The sequence below is a fragment of the Cervus elaphus genome, chromosome 10 (assembly GCF_910594005.1).
Source record: "Cervus elaphus chromosome 10, mCerEla1.1, whole genome shotgun sequence".
In the NCBI taxonomy this organism is placed as follows: domain Eukaryota; kingdom Metazoa; phylum Chordata; class Mammalia; order Artiodactyla; family Cervidae; genus Cervus; species Cervus elaphus.
In genome coordinates, this window is record NC_057824.1 from 34,304,943 (window position 1) to 34,322,274 (window position 17,332).

Genomic DNA, 17,332 nt, shown 5'->3' on the forward strand with positions numbered 1-17,332 from the left:
GGCTCTTTTCCTACCTGACTCTCCTTTTGCATTTACATGCAGTGCTGCTGCATTAAATATTTTGGTGCACAAACTTTTTTTTACTTCTGAGGATTTTTTCCCCCTTTATATAAATTTGGTCACATTTACTGACCTAGGTGTCTGAATATCTTTACAGTTCTTTTGTTTGTTTTTTACCATTGCATTATGGAAAATTCCAAGCACATGAAAAAGAAGAAAATAGATAATAATAACCTCTGCTCAGGAGGCAGCTAGTATCAACACCGGACCAGTCTTGTTTCACCCAGATTCCTGCCACTCCTTGGTCCCCGTTATTTCCAAGCAAGTCCCAGACATCATGTTTCAGGTTTGAAAATATGTATCTGCAAAATATAAGGACTCTAAAAAAAGAGCCACATTACAGTTGTCACATGTAAAAAAACTAACCAGTAAACCTCCAGCGACCACATTGCTCCAATTGTTCCATCATTTTTAAAATAGTTTGTTTGAATTCTGATCCAAATAAAGTCCCTACACGCAATTGGTGGATGTGTTTGGAGAGCCCTTCAGCCTCTTTCCTCGCCGCTCTTTCGGAGAGGGGCGAGGGAGAGAGCGCGCTTTTGTCGGAGTCTTGCAGCTGCGGGCCTGTGACCCCCACGGCGCTCGGCGCCCGGGTCTCCACTCCGGCCGCCGCAGGGACCGCCCGCGCGCTGGACTCGGAGCAGCGGAGCCGGGCACCGCAGGTGAGGCGCGGGCGGGCGCTGCTCAGGCGCTGGGGTGCGCGGGGGCCAGGGACTCGCCGCGGGGGGCTGCCTGGAGAAGGGGCGCAAGGTACAAGGAGGGCGGCGGGGGCAGAGGGAGCAAGGAGGGTGGGCAGAGAGAGATTCGGCGACTTGAAGGGCTCGTGGGGAGGGGGCGTCCACGGGAGGGGAGGGGAGGAAATTTCTAAGAAAGGGATCCGAACCCAGTTAATAAGAGCAGCCATGAAGGCAACGACTTAGTCATGATAATATCAGTAGGAACAACAGTAGCATCAATAATAACAGCTACTATTTGTCCAGTGTTTATATGTGCCAGCGCTGGGGTCAGTTTTTTGTTTCTTTTTACATATTTTACATACAAGGAAATTTCTTTACATATATTTCAAATTATATTTCATGGCTGTTGTGAGCAAGAAATGAGAATATTCAGGTAGAGCAAACAGCACCCATTATGCATTGGAAAAATTGATGAACCTTATTTTATTTTATTTTTGATGAACTTTAAAAAACACCTTTACACAGCCTTTGTGCCTGTTTAGCAGTTTCAGTCGTGTCCAACTCTTCAGGACCCCTTGGACTGAAGCCCGCCAAGCTCCTCTATCTATGGGATTCTCCAGGCAAGAATACTGAAGTGGGTTGCCATGCCCTCCTCCTGGGGCTCTTCCCCATCCAGGGATCAAACCTGGGTCTCCTGCATTGCAGGCAGATTCTTTGCCATCTGAGCCACCAGGGAAACCTCTGTCTTTGTGAGGTATTATCGCCACCTGCATTGTACAGAGAAGGAATCCTAAGCCCAGCGAGGTCAAGGAGTTTGTTGAAGAGCACACAGCTGTAATCAGTGGTCTAAGTGAAAACTGGGGTTTCTAGCCCTGAGGTGGCACTGGCCATCTGGAGTTCAGGTTCAGGGCCACTGAGCAGGGGCTGGAGAGCAGACCTACTAAGTGTTTGGAATCATTTCGTTCAGGGTTCGGGACCTGGCCCTGCCACCTAATAGTTGTGTGATTCTCGGCAGGCCACTCGACCTTTTAAAACCCATTTCCTTGTCTGTGAAATAGAAATAACAGTCATATTTGCCTCAAAGATCCTGCAAGGACTAAGTGAGGCAGTGTGTGTGGAGGGGTGCATGCTTCATTCTCACTCATTCAGTGGTCGCTACAATTATGATTACTAAGGACTCAGGCAGCCCTGTGTCTGGGCCCCCCTTCTGCCATTTGCTCACTCTGTGAGTTCTATGTGTCTGCTGAACTCACCAGTGAGACCAAATAAACCCTCAGGTCTGGTGGACGGAGCAAATGAATTGGTCCAGCAGATAGAGGATGCCCAGTAAGACAGCATCCTCCTGTCTCTCCTTCTATCGCAGAATCCCAAGCCTTCCATTTTGCTCTCCTAAGACTCAAAGGGAGGGAGGAGAATGACAGGCCAGAGTCTCACCTTTAGGGACAGAGCTGGGAGCAGCACTCAGGCCTGATGCCTCTAGTCTAGAAAGAAAGCACACATTCCCTTGAGTAGAACTCAAGGGATGGGGCCGTTCCAATACCACAGTTCGAAATGAAATCCAAATCCAGTGCAAATAGCATGGTATCCTACAAACCAGACAAGTTATACCACTTTGCATTAATAGTAATGAATATGGTCTTGTGGGTTATTTTTTTGCTTTCGGTAGAAAATCTCCAGGTTAGTATCTGTAGACCTGTATGTTTGTATCCATGATACGGACCGTAAATGGCACTGCTTTGCAGACAGTAAAACTCCATGTAATTGTGAATTGTTGGTTTGTGTCTGGGATGGGATGCCCCAGCATTGGGGGAACCTCCCAGCATCTTTGCAAAATGTCTCTCATTCATTGAATGACCAGCTCATCCCGGTTTGCCTGCAACTTTCCAGGTCTTAAAGCAGAATCCCTCAGTCCCAGGAAACCCTGATGGTCAAGGTTTTTAAGAACCCACATTCAGTTCAGATTTGTGGTTATTGTTACTGGTTTCATTTTGAGTTCCTTCAAAGCAGTCCTTGCCTGCCTGATTTTCGCCCATCTGCAGGCCTTTGGGTGGGGAGGGGGCTGGATGCATGGAGAAAGCTTATCGACCCCCAAATCACCATTGCCAAGCTCAGTCCTTTTAATCCTCTTGGCCAAGCTCCTGAAAGAGAGCGACCTGAGGGACTTTTAATTAAAATCAAATCCCATCCTGGCTTTGGACTGGGATTTCGTTGGAACGAAGACTTAATGTGCAGCAGAAAGTGGAGCTTCTGTTTCAGTAATTGTAAACCCCTTGTAGAATTAATAGGGAGACTGCAGCAATAAGCACAAGAAGCCTCATTGTCTGGGAAACTGGAGAATAGTGAATGAGGCCAATGCCCCAGGGCAGCTGACCAAAGGAAAGGGAGAAAAAAAGAGACAAAGGTTCCCCAAAGTCTCAAAGCCAGTAAGAGCTCTTAAGTGAGCTGAACATCCCCACCTGTGGGGTGGGATTGATGGGGCAGAAGGCGTCTACTAAGTGCTTTGAGATCAGGTTCACTCAGAATCTGTTAGAATGCTCTGCCTTCCGTGTCTGGAGGTTTCCAAAATTTCAGTTTGTTTTTGCCCTGAGCAGTAAAATGAGCGTAACTATTCCCAAAACCCGTTGTGGAAGTCCCCTTGGGGGGGATAGAGAATCTATTTGCATAACAAGTCAGACAATAGCAGGGAAATCTGTATTAGAGGATGCTGGGGCACCCATAAAGTAATCTCAAGAAACCATGGTTGTGCATTGTGGGGCTCCTTTTAAGTTCCGGGGAGCCTGGCATCTGGAGACTGGGTTGTGAGCTGCCTGGGAGTCACCTGCTTTCCTACCAGCCTCTGGTCACTCCTTTCAGAACCCTTTCCCAGTTTGTCCACATCTCTCCACCCTTTTTTAAAAATAAAAAGTTTATTTTGTTCTTCTTTTAAAAAATAATTTATGTTTCGTGTGCGGAGAATATCAAACCCACACAAAGGTAGAGACAGGAATATAATGGGCTTCAGCTTCAGTTCTCAACTTGTTTCCTTCATACTTATATTCTCCCTCCTGTATTATGTTGAAACCATCTCAAACGTCACATTTCTTCTGTAAGTATATAAGAATGTACCTAGAGCAGGCTTGGCAAACTTTTTCAGTAAAGGCACAGAGAGTAAGTATTTTCAGCTTTGTGGGGCCATGCAGCCTCTGTTGCAACTTCCCAGCTTTGCCATTGTAGCGTGAAGGCAGCCATAGATGATACTTAAGTGAGTGGAGTGGTTGTCGTCTAATACAACTGTATTTATGGACACTAATATTTAAATTGCATACATGAAATTTTCATGTGTCCAGACATATTGTTATTTTGATTTTTTGAAACTGTTTAAAAATGTAAAAACCATTTTTATCTCACGAGCCATGCAAGACCAGGTAACCTGTGAATTTGGCCCTTGGGTTGTAGCTAGCTAACCCCTTGATGCTTTTGAACTGTGGTGTTGGAGAAGACTCTTGAGAGTCCCTTGAACTGCAAGGAGATCCAACCAGTCCATCCTAAAGGAAATCAGTCCTGGGTGTTCATTGGAAGGACTGATGCTGAAGCTGCAACTCCAATACTTTGGCCACCTCATGCGAAGAGTTGACTCATTGGAAAAGACCCTGATGCTGGGAGGGATTGGGGGCAGGAGGAGAAGGGTACGACAGAGGATGAGATGGCTGGATGGCATCACCGACTCCATGGACATGAGTTTGAGTAAACTCTGGAAGTTTGTGATTGACAGGAAGGCCTGGCGTGCTGTGATTCATGGGGTCGCAAAGAGCCCTACACGACTGAGCGACTGAACTGAACTGAATTCCTTGAAGGAGGTCATGGAGAGGATGTGACCACCCATTGACCTTCAAGCTGGACCAGAGCAATCAGAGCCTCCTCACCCCTCCCTCATCCTTGGAATGTATGTTCTGCCCACTGTTCCCACCAGGGGAGCGTTTTTTCAGGGAGGTAACCTTGAGAGAGCAATGTGTTGCTGAGACCACCTGGACTTGACCGAGATCGGTTAAGTCCTCTATGTAAACTTTGCAGATTCTGGGGAGGCGAGGGTAGAGATCAACTCATCTTGGGACCTCTCAAGACAAGCCTACTTTATAGCACAGGGAACTCTACTCAGTATTCTGTAATAACTTTTATGAGAAGAGAATCTGAAAAAGAATGGATATATGTATATGTGTAACTGAATTACTTTGTTGTACACCTAAAACTAACACATTGTGCTAGGTAGTTAGAATACGGAAACTGTCTAAAATGGCAGTCAGAGGAAGCAGCTGCTCGAAAAAAACAAAAGGGGAAAGCTTCCCAAGGGACTAAGAACCTCGGGTGGGAAAACACACCTTCTTCTCTGATTGGTCTCAGTCCTTAAAGCTCACCCACGTTCTCCCTTGTGCTCATTTTCTTGGTGACCTCATCCAGTGGCCTGGGTTCAAGTATCTGCTGACTGCTCTGTGTAGATAGCTCCAGTCTGAGCCCTGCTCTAACTGCAGACTCCAACACCAAACTGCCTGCTTGCTTTGTCCGCTTGGATGTTTTATGGTCATCTCAAGCTTAGCTTGTCCACATTTCCAGGGCATCTTCCTCAAATCTGCAACTCCTGTGGTTTTTTCCTATTTCCCATCTCCCTAGATGCTCAGGCCCAAATCCTTGGAAGTGTCTGTGACTTGTCTTTTATTCCTCACATTCAGTTTATTGGCTCTACCCTTCAAAAAATCAGCAATCTCAGATATGCAGATGCCACCACCCTTATGGCAGAAAGCGAAGAGGAATTAAAGAGCCTCTTGATGAAGGTGAAAGAGGAAAGTGAAAAAGCTGACTTAAAACTCAACATTCAAAAAAATGAAGATCATGACATCCGAGCCCGTCACTTAATGGCGAATAGATGGAGAAACAATGGAAACAGTGACAGGCTTTATTTTCTTGGGCTCCAGAATTGCTGCAGATGGTGACTGCAACCATGAAATGAAAAGACACTTGCTCCTTATAACAAACCTAGACAGCATATTAAAAAGCAGAGACATCACTTTGCCTACGAAAGTCCATATAGTCAAAGCTATGGTTTTCCTAATAGTCATATATGGATGTGAAAGTTGGACCCTAAAATCTGAGTGTCAAAGAATTGATGCTTTTGAACTGTGGTGTTGGAAAAGACTCTTGAGAGTCTCTTGGACAGTAAGGAGATCCAACCAGTCAATCCTACAGGAAATCAACCCTGAATATTCATTGGAAGGACTGATGCTGAAGCTGAAGCTCCAATACTTTGGCCAGCTGATGCCAAGAGCTGACTCATTAGAGAAGACCCTGATGCTGGGCAAGATTGAAGGCAGGAGGAAAAGGGGACGACAGAGGACAGGATGGTTGGATGGCATCACCGACTCAATGGACCTGAGTTTGAGCAAGCTCCGGGAGATGGTGAAGGACAGGGAAGTCTGGCGTGTTGCAGTCCATGGCGCAAAGAGTTGGACATGACTGAGCGACCGAACTACAACAACCCTTCAAAATATCCCCACCCACTTCTTCCCACCCTCACTGCCATCTGTGACTGAGTCATCACTAGTCATCTCTTACGGGTCTCTGCTTTATCTGTTGCCCTTGTTTAGAGTATTCTCAACAAGCAATTGGGGTTATGGGGCTAGTGTTTTAAAAGTCAGAGCATGGCTTTCACACTCAGGCTGTGCTGTCCTCAGTCATGTCTGATTCAGTCGTGTCTGATTCTTTGTGACCCCGTGGACTATAGCCCACCAGGCTCGTCCGTCCATGGGATTTTCCAGGCAAGTATACTGGAGTGGGTTGCCATTTCTTTCTCCAGGGGATTTTCCCAACCCAGGGATCGAACCCAGGTCTCCTGTGTCTCCTGCATTGCAGGTGGATTCTTTACTGCTGAACCACCAGGGAAGCCCGCTCTCATTCGAATATCCCTCAATGGCTCCCATCTCCCTCCGAGTAGGAGTCAAGGTGCTTACAATGACCTAATCTCACCTACTGCTATCATCTTTGTGTGACTTATTGAACATGTAAATTGCTTTCCTAACGTCACAGCCTTTGCACGTCTGATTCCCTTTTTCTGGGACATTCTTTCTCCAGACTTTCCCATTATTTGAATTTTGAAAACATCAGTCTGGCTTGTTTATTTCCTAAATGCATATGTAGGGCTTTCTTGGTGCCAGGCATTGTTCTAAGGGATTTACTTCATTAACTAATTTTATCCTCATATGACGCTATGAGGTAGGTACCAGGGAAGCCCTTATCTTCTCTTTTTCAGATTCTTTTCCTATATACGTCATTACAGAGTATTGAGTAGAGTTCCCTGTGCTATATAGTAGGTCCTTATTAGTATCTATCTTATACACAGTAGTGTGTACATGTCAGCCCAATCTTCCAGTTTGCCCCTCCCCCTCCCCTGTCCCATAACCATAAGTTTATTTTCTATATCTATAACTCTGATTCTGTTTTCTAGATAAGTTCTTTTGTAGTCTTTTTAAAGATTCCACATATAAATGATATCATGTGATATTTGTCTGTCTTACTTCCCTCAGTATAACAGTCTCTAGGTCAATCCATGTTGTTGCAAATGGCATTATTTCATTGTTTTTGTTTATGGCTGTGTAATTCTCCATTATATGTATGTCCCACATCTTCTTTATCCATTCATTTGTTGATGGAGACTTAGGTTGTTTCCATGTCCTGGATGGAATGTAAATAGTGCTACAATGAACAATGGGATGCATATTATCTTTTCCTGTTATCGTTTTCTGTGGGTATATGCCCAGGAGTAGGATTGCTGTTCCCGGTGCTACATAGTAGGTCCTTATTAGTCATCCAGGGTAGCTCTATTTTTTTTTAAGGAACCTCCACACTGTTCTCCAGAGTGGCTGCACCACTCCTAGTTCTCTTATCACTTAAGGATTTGCAAGGACTTAGGAGCCCTGTGTCAGGGATGGATCAAAAACCAAGGATTAGAACAGGAGATGGTCCTTGTGCTCTTATCATTTAGGAAAAGGGATTTAGTGGCCCTGTTCCATGAACTGGGGGCAGAAACCAATAAATATTTTATATTTTCTCACAGTTTCCCTCCTCTCAGGGGTCTCAGTCTTGTTCTATCCGTTGTCCGATATCTGAAAACCTTTGTTTCATTTGTTTTGTTTGTTTTCTAATTGTTTAAGGCAAGGAAATTTATCTACTGCCAACTACTCCATCATAGCTGGAAGCAAAAGTCCAACTCATTCCTTATTTATTGATGAGTGGTGTTCCATTGAGTGGATATACCGTATTTGTTTAACCTTTCATCTATTGTTGAACATTTGAGTTGTTTCTTATTTTTGGAATGGAACTGTACAAATCTTTGTATGGACGTATGTTTCAATTTCTCTTGGGTAAATACCTAGGGGTAGAATTCCTAGATTGTAGAGTACTGTATACTTAACTTTACAAGACACTGCCAAACAGTTTTCTTTTTTTTTTTTCCAAACAGTTTTCTAAAGTGGCTGTATCAGCAGTGTATGAATTCACACTGTTCCACATTATTGTCAACACTTGATTTTGTTAATCTCTTTTAACTTTTAGCTATTCTAGTGCATATGTAATGAAATTGTTACCACACCAAATTTGGGTCCACTTGCTTGCACATGGTAAAGTCAATCTACAGACACCAGGTTGTGGTGAAGGAAAGTGTTGTGTTTATTGCAGGGCACAAAGCAAAGAGTCCAGGGCAACTAGTACTTAAAAGGCGCCCCCCAGCTCCTCAAAGTCTTTCAGGGAAAGGCTTTTAAAGACAGAGTGAAGGAAGGGGAGGGGCTTGGGGTGATCAGCTCATGGACATTCTTCTGATTGGTTGCTGGTGAGGTAATCGGGAGTGACCATCTGGTTCCAACTGGTCTGGGGTTTTTGGGCTTGTGGGCAGCATACTGGCTTCCCCAGGGGCTCAGCAGTAAAGAAACTGCCTGTGATGCATAAGACACAGGAGACCTGGGTTCAATCCTTGGGTCGGGAAGATCCCCTGGAGGAGGGCATAGCAATCTGCTCCAATATTCTTGCCTGGAAAATCCCATGGACAAAGGAGCCTGGCAGACTACAATCCATGGGGTCACAAAGAGTCGGACATGACTGAAGCGACTGAGGATGCACACACACAGGGGCAGAATACAGTTAACTTCTTCCACCTGTTGGGGGCTTTAGTATCTACAACACAGCTCAAACGACATGGCTCAGAAGATTATCTTTAGTCCTTGAGGAGAAACTAAAGGTCCTTGACACTGTTTAATGGCTAAAGTACTATTATTTTGTCTTGCTTGACTGTTTCCCTTCCTTTCTGCATTTTCTCACTTCTCTAATTAAATTTACTCTTTGGAACTTGGGGACGCCCTAGGAAGCTAAAGTCTTTCTTTACACAAAAGGCAGGCAGAGGACATGGTGGTTGGGGGAGGGGGTCTGTTCTGGGAAGGCTCCGCAGGGTCTGGCTCACTTACAGTATCTCATTAGTTATCAACAGCATGTTCTTGAAAACTAATATTTGCCTGGCGTGCTGCGGTGTGCTGCAGTCCATGGGGTTGCAAAGAGTTGGACACGACTGAGCGACTGAACTGAACTGGATGATACTGATAGTCCTTTAGGTGCTTATCGGCCATTTGTATTTTTTTTTTTTTAATGAAGTTTAGGTTCGTATTTTTTCCCCATTGGCTTGTTCATCTTCTACTTACTGAATTGTAAGAGTTCTTTTTACATTCTAGATGTAAGTCCCTTGTCAGCTATAACAGAGTTCATGCTTTTAACCACTCCTCTTTGTTCAGTTGAGGGGGATGAGAGGTGGTTTTAAGGATATAAACAGGCCATTATAACTCAGGAGAGAGATGATTGTGTTTTATACCAGCAAAGAAGTTTAGATGGAGCAAGGTGGATGGAATTAAAAAAAAAAATCTTTAAGGGATTCTGGCTCTATCTGTTTTTCCCTTGTCTTCTGATTATTCTTAAATATGTTTAAAATATACAACCCTGAATCTTGTCTGTGCTTGAATTAACTGCAGGAGAATGTCACAGGAAACTCAGAGATGCTCTCTTTGGCTGTTTCTTTTCCTGAGCCATGGAGTGGCAAGTTACAGAGCTTCAGACTCCCGGCAGGGTAAGTCCTGAGGGAGGAGTCATCTCCCACGGTTTCCACACATCTCAGGGAATGGAGTGGGGTTAGGCCAGTTCAGGTACGTGGTGCTATAGAGTGTTCTGGGACGTGTGCCTGCCTGTGTGCCCTGTATGTCCCTGTATATGTAGAATTTTCAGGGTTATTCTAAAAGGATTTCTCAAACCAAGATTTCCTCACCCTGGAACAAGCATAATAAAAATTCACTAAAAATTTCCTCCATGACTAACCTTTTTTGGGGGCTCTTTTCTTAACACATCTGTATTTTTGAAGGTCATCCCACTCAATTCTGTTTATACATTCAATGGCTTTGTTGCAGATTTGCACCCTTTGTTGCAAAAGATGGCGGTGAGTATTCCATATTCTTTTAAACAACATCCCCTCTGCTGAACCCGCCAACTTGTGGATGTTATACTTGATGTTATCTTTTTACCTTTTAGGAAGAAATAATAGATGGAAGCTACCTGAATGGTAACGTTCCCACTGTCCCTGCTTGTTGCGTCTAAGAATTTCAAACAGGAGGTGCCTGTGATCTCTCTGGAATGATTCCCTTTTAAGTTGTCTTTTCATTTTATTTCCATTGTAGCATTGCTGGATCTCATACAGTTTCAAAGGTAACTCATCCTAAAGGGGAGGGAGAGGGATGGAATAGATTTTCTTAATGGAAGTCCCTTAACTATAAAAAGTACTATATACTCGTTTATCTAATTTATCCAGAATTTATCCAGTGCACAAGTGTTTTAGAATAGATATATTTGTTTCATACAATTTTGGCCCCCTCTGCTGTAACACAAGAGCTAACATTTACTGAGTGCTTATTATGTAGCAGGTACTATTCTAAGTGCTTTATGCATAGAAAACACATATAATCCTCACAAACCTCCGCCTCCTCCCACCCAGGTAGGTCCTTTTTTATCTCATTAGATAGAATAATGAAACTGAGGCCCAAGGAGGTGATTTAAGGTCACGAAGCTGGGAAGTGGTGTAGCTAGGGTATGTACCTAGCAGCCTGGTCCCAGGGCTCACTGTCACTTAATTTTTTTAGAATGCTCTATCATTTTATCTTATTTGGTCACACCATGTGGCATGTGGGATCTTAGTTCCCTGACCAGGAATCGAACTGATGCCACCTGCTATGGGAGTCTTAACCACTGGACCACCAGGAAAGTCCCTCACTGTCCCTTTGTGTCCTGTTAGATACCACCCTGTGGAGCAGGGCACTGCATAGTGTTGTGGCAAGGTAAATATTAACAAATAATTCTAATAGAACAAGTACTATGAAGGACAGATGGGAGACTTGGGGCCCCTGACAGGAGCACTCAATTATGTTAAAGTGAAAGATCCCCATAAACACTCTTCTCCCTAAGGTAACTCCAGTTGACAGTATTGAATATATTCTTGCAGGCTAACATTTTTTATCTGTCTCTAACTCTCCATTTATCTAGCAGCACCTATCTATCTATCTATAACGAGAATGTGATTATAAAAGGCCTTCTAATTGTTTAAGGCAGGAGAATTTATCCACTGCCAGTTACTCCATAACAGCTGGAAGCAAAAGTTGCACTCATTCCCCTTTTCTGAGTGAGGGGCATTCCATCGAATAGGTATTACCACCTGTTGAACATTTCACCTGTTGTTGGACATCTGAGTTGTTTTCAATTTTTGGCTGTTATGAAGGAAGGTGTGCATTTTCTGTATGTTCGGTGATGTTTTAGCACTTTACATGTGTGGACAAATTTAATTCTCACAGTTAGCTTTTTTACATAGAAACGGAAACTGGGGCACAGGAAAACTCAGTAGATTGCCTGAGTTCACGCAGTTGAGTGGTAGAGCCAGTATTCAAATCCAGGTTTTGAGCCCACAGTCTTAACTCTGCTATTCCAGCCTCTCATGGTATATACAGCATTTGCTTTGTAAATTGAATATAGTTAGGGGGCTTCCCTGGTAGCTCAGCTGGTAAAGAATCCACCTTCAGTGAGGGAGACCTGGGTTCGATCCCTGGGTTGGGAAGATCCCCTGGAGAAGGGACACCTGTTCAAGTCCATTTGTCTGGATTGTTAATCTGAGTGGATTGTTACAGGATTTAGAATATAGTACACAGCTCTGAAACTGATTATTGTCTTTGAGAGACTGGTGTTAGGGTGGCTTCCTAGCACTGGAAACTCCTCCACACTGTGTCAGGGCAACACCTCTCCTTCCTCCCAAAGCACAGAGTTCCTAGCATCCTGGTCCACTCCCACTGTCCTCTCTGAACTGTGGTCCCCTGAGCTCTCAGCTAGCAGGGGGACTACCCATCCTAGCGAAACCTGTCATCACGACCTTCTCTGTCTGTCTTCGACTGAAGCTCCCACGTGTGGACGGCAGACCTGTCGCACAGAGTCCTGGCCTATCTGAATTCACGGCACGTTGCCTTCACCATCCCCAGCCTGCAGGTGTGTATCTGAGACCCACCCCCGTGTTCCCCTCTCAGTGCCCAGGGGTTACAAACTCAGGAGCCAGGTGAGTTGGAGAACTGGTGGAGAGCTAGTCTTCACTTCCACAAAGAAACATCTTCTGTCCAGTGTTTTTGGAAACGTGCTATAAGCTCTTTTGTCTTTTGTCTTTCTACTTTTGATGGAGACCTGGTGTCTATATAGGGTGTAGGCTGAGCTGCTGTCTCTCAGCAAAGACCCCTCAAATTACAGCAGCTCAAACAATTTAGCTTATTTCTATTATATGTAATACTCCAGGGCCAGGTGGGAAGTCCAGAGAGGAGAGGCAACTCTACCTCAAAAGGCCATCGAGAGGCCCAGGTTTCTTCTGTCTTGTTGCTTTGTCATCATCTAGGGTGTTATTCTGGAGAAGGGAATGGCAACCCACTCCAGTATTCTTGCCTGGAGAATCTCATGGGCAGAGCTGCCTGGCGGGCTACACAGACCCCATTCCATGGGGTTGCAAAGAGTCACACGTGACTGAATGACTAACACACACACACAGGAAGTTGTTGCTCACGTGGTTGAAATAACATATCCATTCTCCAGCCCAGAGAGGGCGCCGTGGGAAAGAGGAAGTGAAGGGTGAACAGCTTATCTTTAAAGATGTGACCTGCAAGTTGCATACTTCCTCCTGCTCACATTTCATTGGCTCACAGTCCACAGTCACATCTCACTGCAGAGGAGTAAGATGAGAGGCCGTGTACCCAGATAAAACTTGTGGACTTTTGTTGCTGAAAGGAATTACGAGAGAGTGGATCTTTGGGTGTAATTATCAGTCTCTCAAACGCAGGTCCAGGAAATATTTTTCTTACCTTTAAATTCTAGTGTGAGAAAAACAGTAGCGCAAGTGTGTAAATGGATGGCAATGGATATTTACATTAGGGAACAATAGGGGATGGTAGGAATTGCAGGGAGCTGGCCAACCTGTACCTCATGAGCGTAATTAGTAGACAGGGTGCAATGTTGTGCCTTTACCAATACACTGTCAAGAGCACAGAAAACTGAAAGAACATTCTTTCAGAATTCAAAGACTGTTACCTGATTCAGCAAAGAGGTCATATTGCTTATGAATGAAGTTCCCACATACGTCTTTGTTGTGTCAGCTTTTACTTACCTTATGGTGAAGATGAACATTGATGTGAGAACTGCACTGAGATTGCTGCTTGCTAACCACTTACAGCCACTAGGTGGAGGTGGCCGGTGGCCTCATGGCATCTGCTTTCTTCGTCTTGCTCATCAGTGTGTGTAATCTGTAAAGAAGTGATGCTTGCCCCTTTCTCTCTAGCAGTAGGGCTCTTCATGAAATGTGTATATTTTAACCTGAGTTGAGCTATCCTCCCTGTTTGTATATTCATTTATTCATTCAGTACCTACTCATCCAGCCTCTGCCAGGCTCAGTTGTAGACACTGGCGACTCAGGAGAACAGGCAGTCACCTGACCACCCATGTGGGCCTGTCATTCTAGAGGGAGAGACGTTGAGTAAACAATTCTTCCACTCATTCAGGACAGGGGATAATGGCTGGCCCTGACTGAGAACCCTTTGCGTACTCATTTACTCCTCGTGACATAGGATTAATCCTTACTTACATAGTAAGTTTGACTCTTGTCCCTACTTTTCAGCTGAGAAAACTGATACCTGGAGATGCTGTTGCCCATTTGTCAAATAACACCCAGGAATCTCAGTTAAATTTGACTTGCAGATTAATAGCAAATACATTTTTAGTATAAGTACATCCCATACCATATTTGGGATATACTTATGCTAAAAATTATTTGTTGTTTATCTTTAATTCAAATGTAGCCGAGCATCCTGTATTTTATCTAGCAATCCTAGTTAAGGAACTTGCCTGAGGCTGCACGACTAGTAAGTGGCAAGGTGGGGATTTGCACATGGGTTGTCTGATTCTAGAGCCTACCTTTTGTCCATGATGCTTTGCTGCCTTTCTAGAGCACTTTTATTTAAGGAAGATTTAGAAAATAGCTCCCCAGATAGCAGAGGAAATCTCCTCTAGGAGAAACTGCTGGCCTCTGCGCCTTACCCTGGAGGGGATGCCACAGCCAGTTCATGCTGCCTAAATGTTGCTCCTGTGCAGGGGGCTTGGAGAATGGCAGGGGGCTTGGAGCATGGCAGAGGGTTTGAGCAGTGACCATCTGGGCATAGTAAACTATCTGGGTAGAGGTCAGCTGCTCTGAACTTGAAACCTCAATTGCCTGCAGGGACCAGGCAGCTGTGGGATAATCAGCTACCTGGAGGGTGGTGACCAGGAAGAGTAATTACAGTGAGCGACTGCCCCTTGGCCTGTTGATTATTACACAGAAGGGGATATGTGTCCAGTGTTGCCACATCTTTGTGGATTTTTGTGAGGAATTTCCTGAATTTTAAATGTTGGCAGCTCATTAAAAATTTTGGAGCCAACTCCGCCAAGCGTGTGCAGGCTGCCAGCCTGCGGTCTCTGCAGGGAATTAGGTGGCTTGGCTGGGTGCTGACTGTGTGCTCCTGTCCCGTCCTCACTGACTCGCCCAGCATTCCATGTCCAGGCAGCCATGGCAAATCACCTGGAGCAGCGTTTGTACCAGCCCCAGAAGCTGCTGGAGGACCTGAGGGCAACAGACACTCAGCAGTTCCACACCGCCATGAAATGTCTCTTGGAAGACAAGAAGGACCGCCTGGTGAGGCTTTCTTGGCATCCTGGGAGTGGGGGGAGTCCAGGGCATTCAACTTGGTGCTTGTCAAGTTGAATGGAACTGAGCCTCATCCTGGCCTCTCTTCTTCTTCCCCTGAAAACTCCCTGGGACCTAGATTTTCTGTCTTACTTCCTCCAGAGTTCAAATGAAGGGCCTTATAATTCATATTCTGATGGTTGCTCAGACGGTAAAGAATCCACATCCTATGCGGGAGACCTGGGTTCGATCCCTGGGTTGGGCAGATCCCTTGGAGAAGGGAAAGGCAACCCAATCCAGTATTCTTGTCTGGAGAAGCCTATGGACAGAGAAGCCTGGTGGGTTACAGTCCATGGGGTCATAAAGAGTTGGATATGACTGAGCAACTAATACTTTATAAGGACTAAGAAATGAGAGGAGCTCAGACCAGCCAGTGTAGAAACTGGCAAGACAGTTCAGTGGGGTGTGCAGCCTGACCACTCCAAGTTCACTGCAGCTCTGAACCCTCAGGAATGCCACCTGCACACACTCACACTCTGTCCAGGGTCCCGGCCTAAGCCTTACCAAGATACTGGTCTTGGTTTGGGGGCATTCTGAAATCTTAAACTAACAGAAGTTTCTTCTTTTCTAGTAGGTATAGTCCTTCCACAATTTCAACTCTGTAAAAAAAATGCTTTGGAGTTAAAAGCAGTCTAAGGAAGGCTGGTATAAAAATATTTTGATCAAAAAAAGAAAAAAGGTATTGTAAAGGCACAGTTGTGGCAGTCAGTTTTTTGAAAGTAACTTGTGAAGCATTTACCGTATCCTAAATTTGCCCTCTTTGCAGACTTGTGCACATATGCTCTGCTTTCAGAATAAATCTGCAAATTATACACAAAAAGGAGGAAGCTTTTTAATAAAGATATTGCATTTATAAATGATCTGTATTAGAATATAAAAATCTCCAGTTATATTCAATTACTACCCATGTTGTACAACAGATCCCTTCTATTTTAGTTGCTAACAAAAGGCTACACAACACACACACACACACACACAAAGAAATGAGGGGTACTGAGGAGTCCCAATAGTTTGGCTTCATAAATACCCATGAATGATTACCGTGTACCAGGAGACACTGGATTCTGAGATGAAAGACTGTCTCTGCCCTCAAGGAGCTTATGGTCCAGAGGAGACAAAAAACAGAAACAGGTAATTTTCACAAAATAAGGTTGGCTATAAAAGAGCAAAGCAAGGCCTCTGAGACACAGAGAATCACTGGGAACCAGAAAGGGGAGGTTTAGAGTTTTTCAGAGACAGTTGAAAGTAGAGCAGCATTCTCCTAAGGGAATTGAAGCATTTAAACATTCTAATAATCATAAATTAATTTCAATGTCTGTTATTAAAATACACATCAAAACTGTGAGTTTGATGGAGATAGAATTTTTCCTTTTGAAATGAATTTAAGTTTTAAGAAGAGTCAGTTTGAAGTTAAAAATAAACTAAATAATTGTAAAGGCGATGAAAGATATGGCAAAAATGAGGATGGTGGCCTATGAAAATGGTCTGGATTAATGTTTATTGAGGGTTTGCCATGTGTCAGGTATTATCCTGAGGGAATGATCAGTGAGCTGTTTCTGTAGAGGGCCTCATAATAAATATTTCAGGCTTTGCAGGCCATATAGTCTCTGTCACAACTACTAAACTCTGTGGTTGTAGTGTCAAAGTAGATGACAGGTAAATGAATGGGTCTGGATGTGTACCTGTAAAACTTTATTTACAGAAACAGGCGGTGGGCTGAATTGGGCCTGTGGGCCATATTTGCCAACACTCTTCTAAAGGTTTAACAAGCCAAGACCTTCTGAAATAAGGGTAACTAGAATCTTACCATTTCAATATTCAGATGAGGAAACAGACTTGGAGAAGTTGAGTAAGTAACTTCAGGTTACACAGCTTGAAAGTAGCAAATCTGAGGTAAGAACCTGGGTTCCTGACTCTTCGCTGTGAGCCCGTGGTAAGGCCCGCAGGCTCCTTCTCAGAATAAGGTGTTAACATCTATACAATGAAATACAAAGGATGATAAAGGAAGTTGATTGTATTGAAAGACATTTATCAAAATACGTAAGACAAAGTTGGGGGTCAGTAATTCTTGTACACTTTCAATAGTGAGGTTTAGTGGTTGGTCTAATAGCTTCTGTAATTTTGAGGAAATGTTGAGTGTGAGTGAGATTTCAAGTCATTTGCAACAACGGTCGTGAGTTATGAAAGTGTTTGTGATTTTTAGTGATGACACAGCAAAGCTTCTTTCTGGTTCAAAGCCACCTTGCTGGCTCGC

General features: G+C 44.2%; 1 protein-coding gene across 1 annotated transcript in view; it reads left to right on the forward strand.

Moving 5' to 3' along the window:
* Positions 1-587: 587 nt before the first annotated feature.
* OTOA (otoancorin) overlaps positions 588-17,332 on the forward strand; it is a 75,115-nt gene continuing 58,370 nt past the window's right edge. The window contains exons 1-7 of the mRNA XM_043914509.1: positions 588-722; positions 9,773-9,867; positions 10,202-10,230; positions 10,323-10,353; positions 10,469-10,496; positions 12,227-12,314; positions 14,896-15,027. Coding sequence (XP_043770444.1) covers positions 9,777-9,867; positions 10,202-10,230; positions 10,323-10,353; positions 10,469-10,496; positions 12,227-12,314; positions 14,896-15,027 — 399 coding nt within the window. The 5' untranslated portion in view covers positions 588-722; positions 9,773-9,776. The remainder of the gene's footprint in view (positions 723-9,772; positions 9,868-10,201; positions 10,231-10,322; positions 10,354-10,468; positions 10,497-12,226; positions 12,315-14,895; positions 15,028-17,332) is intronic.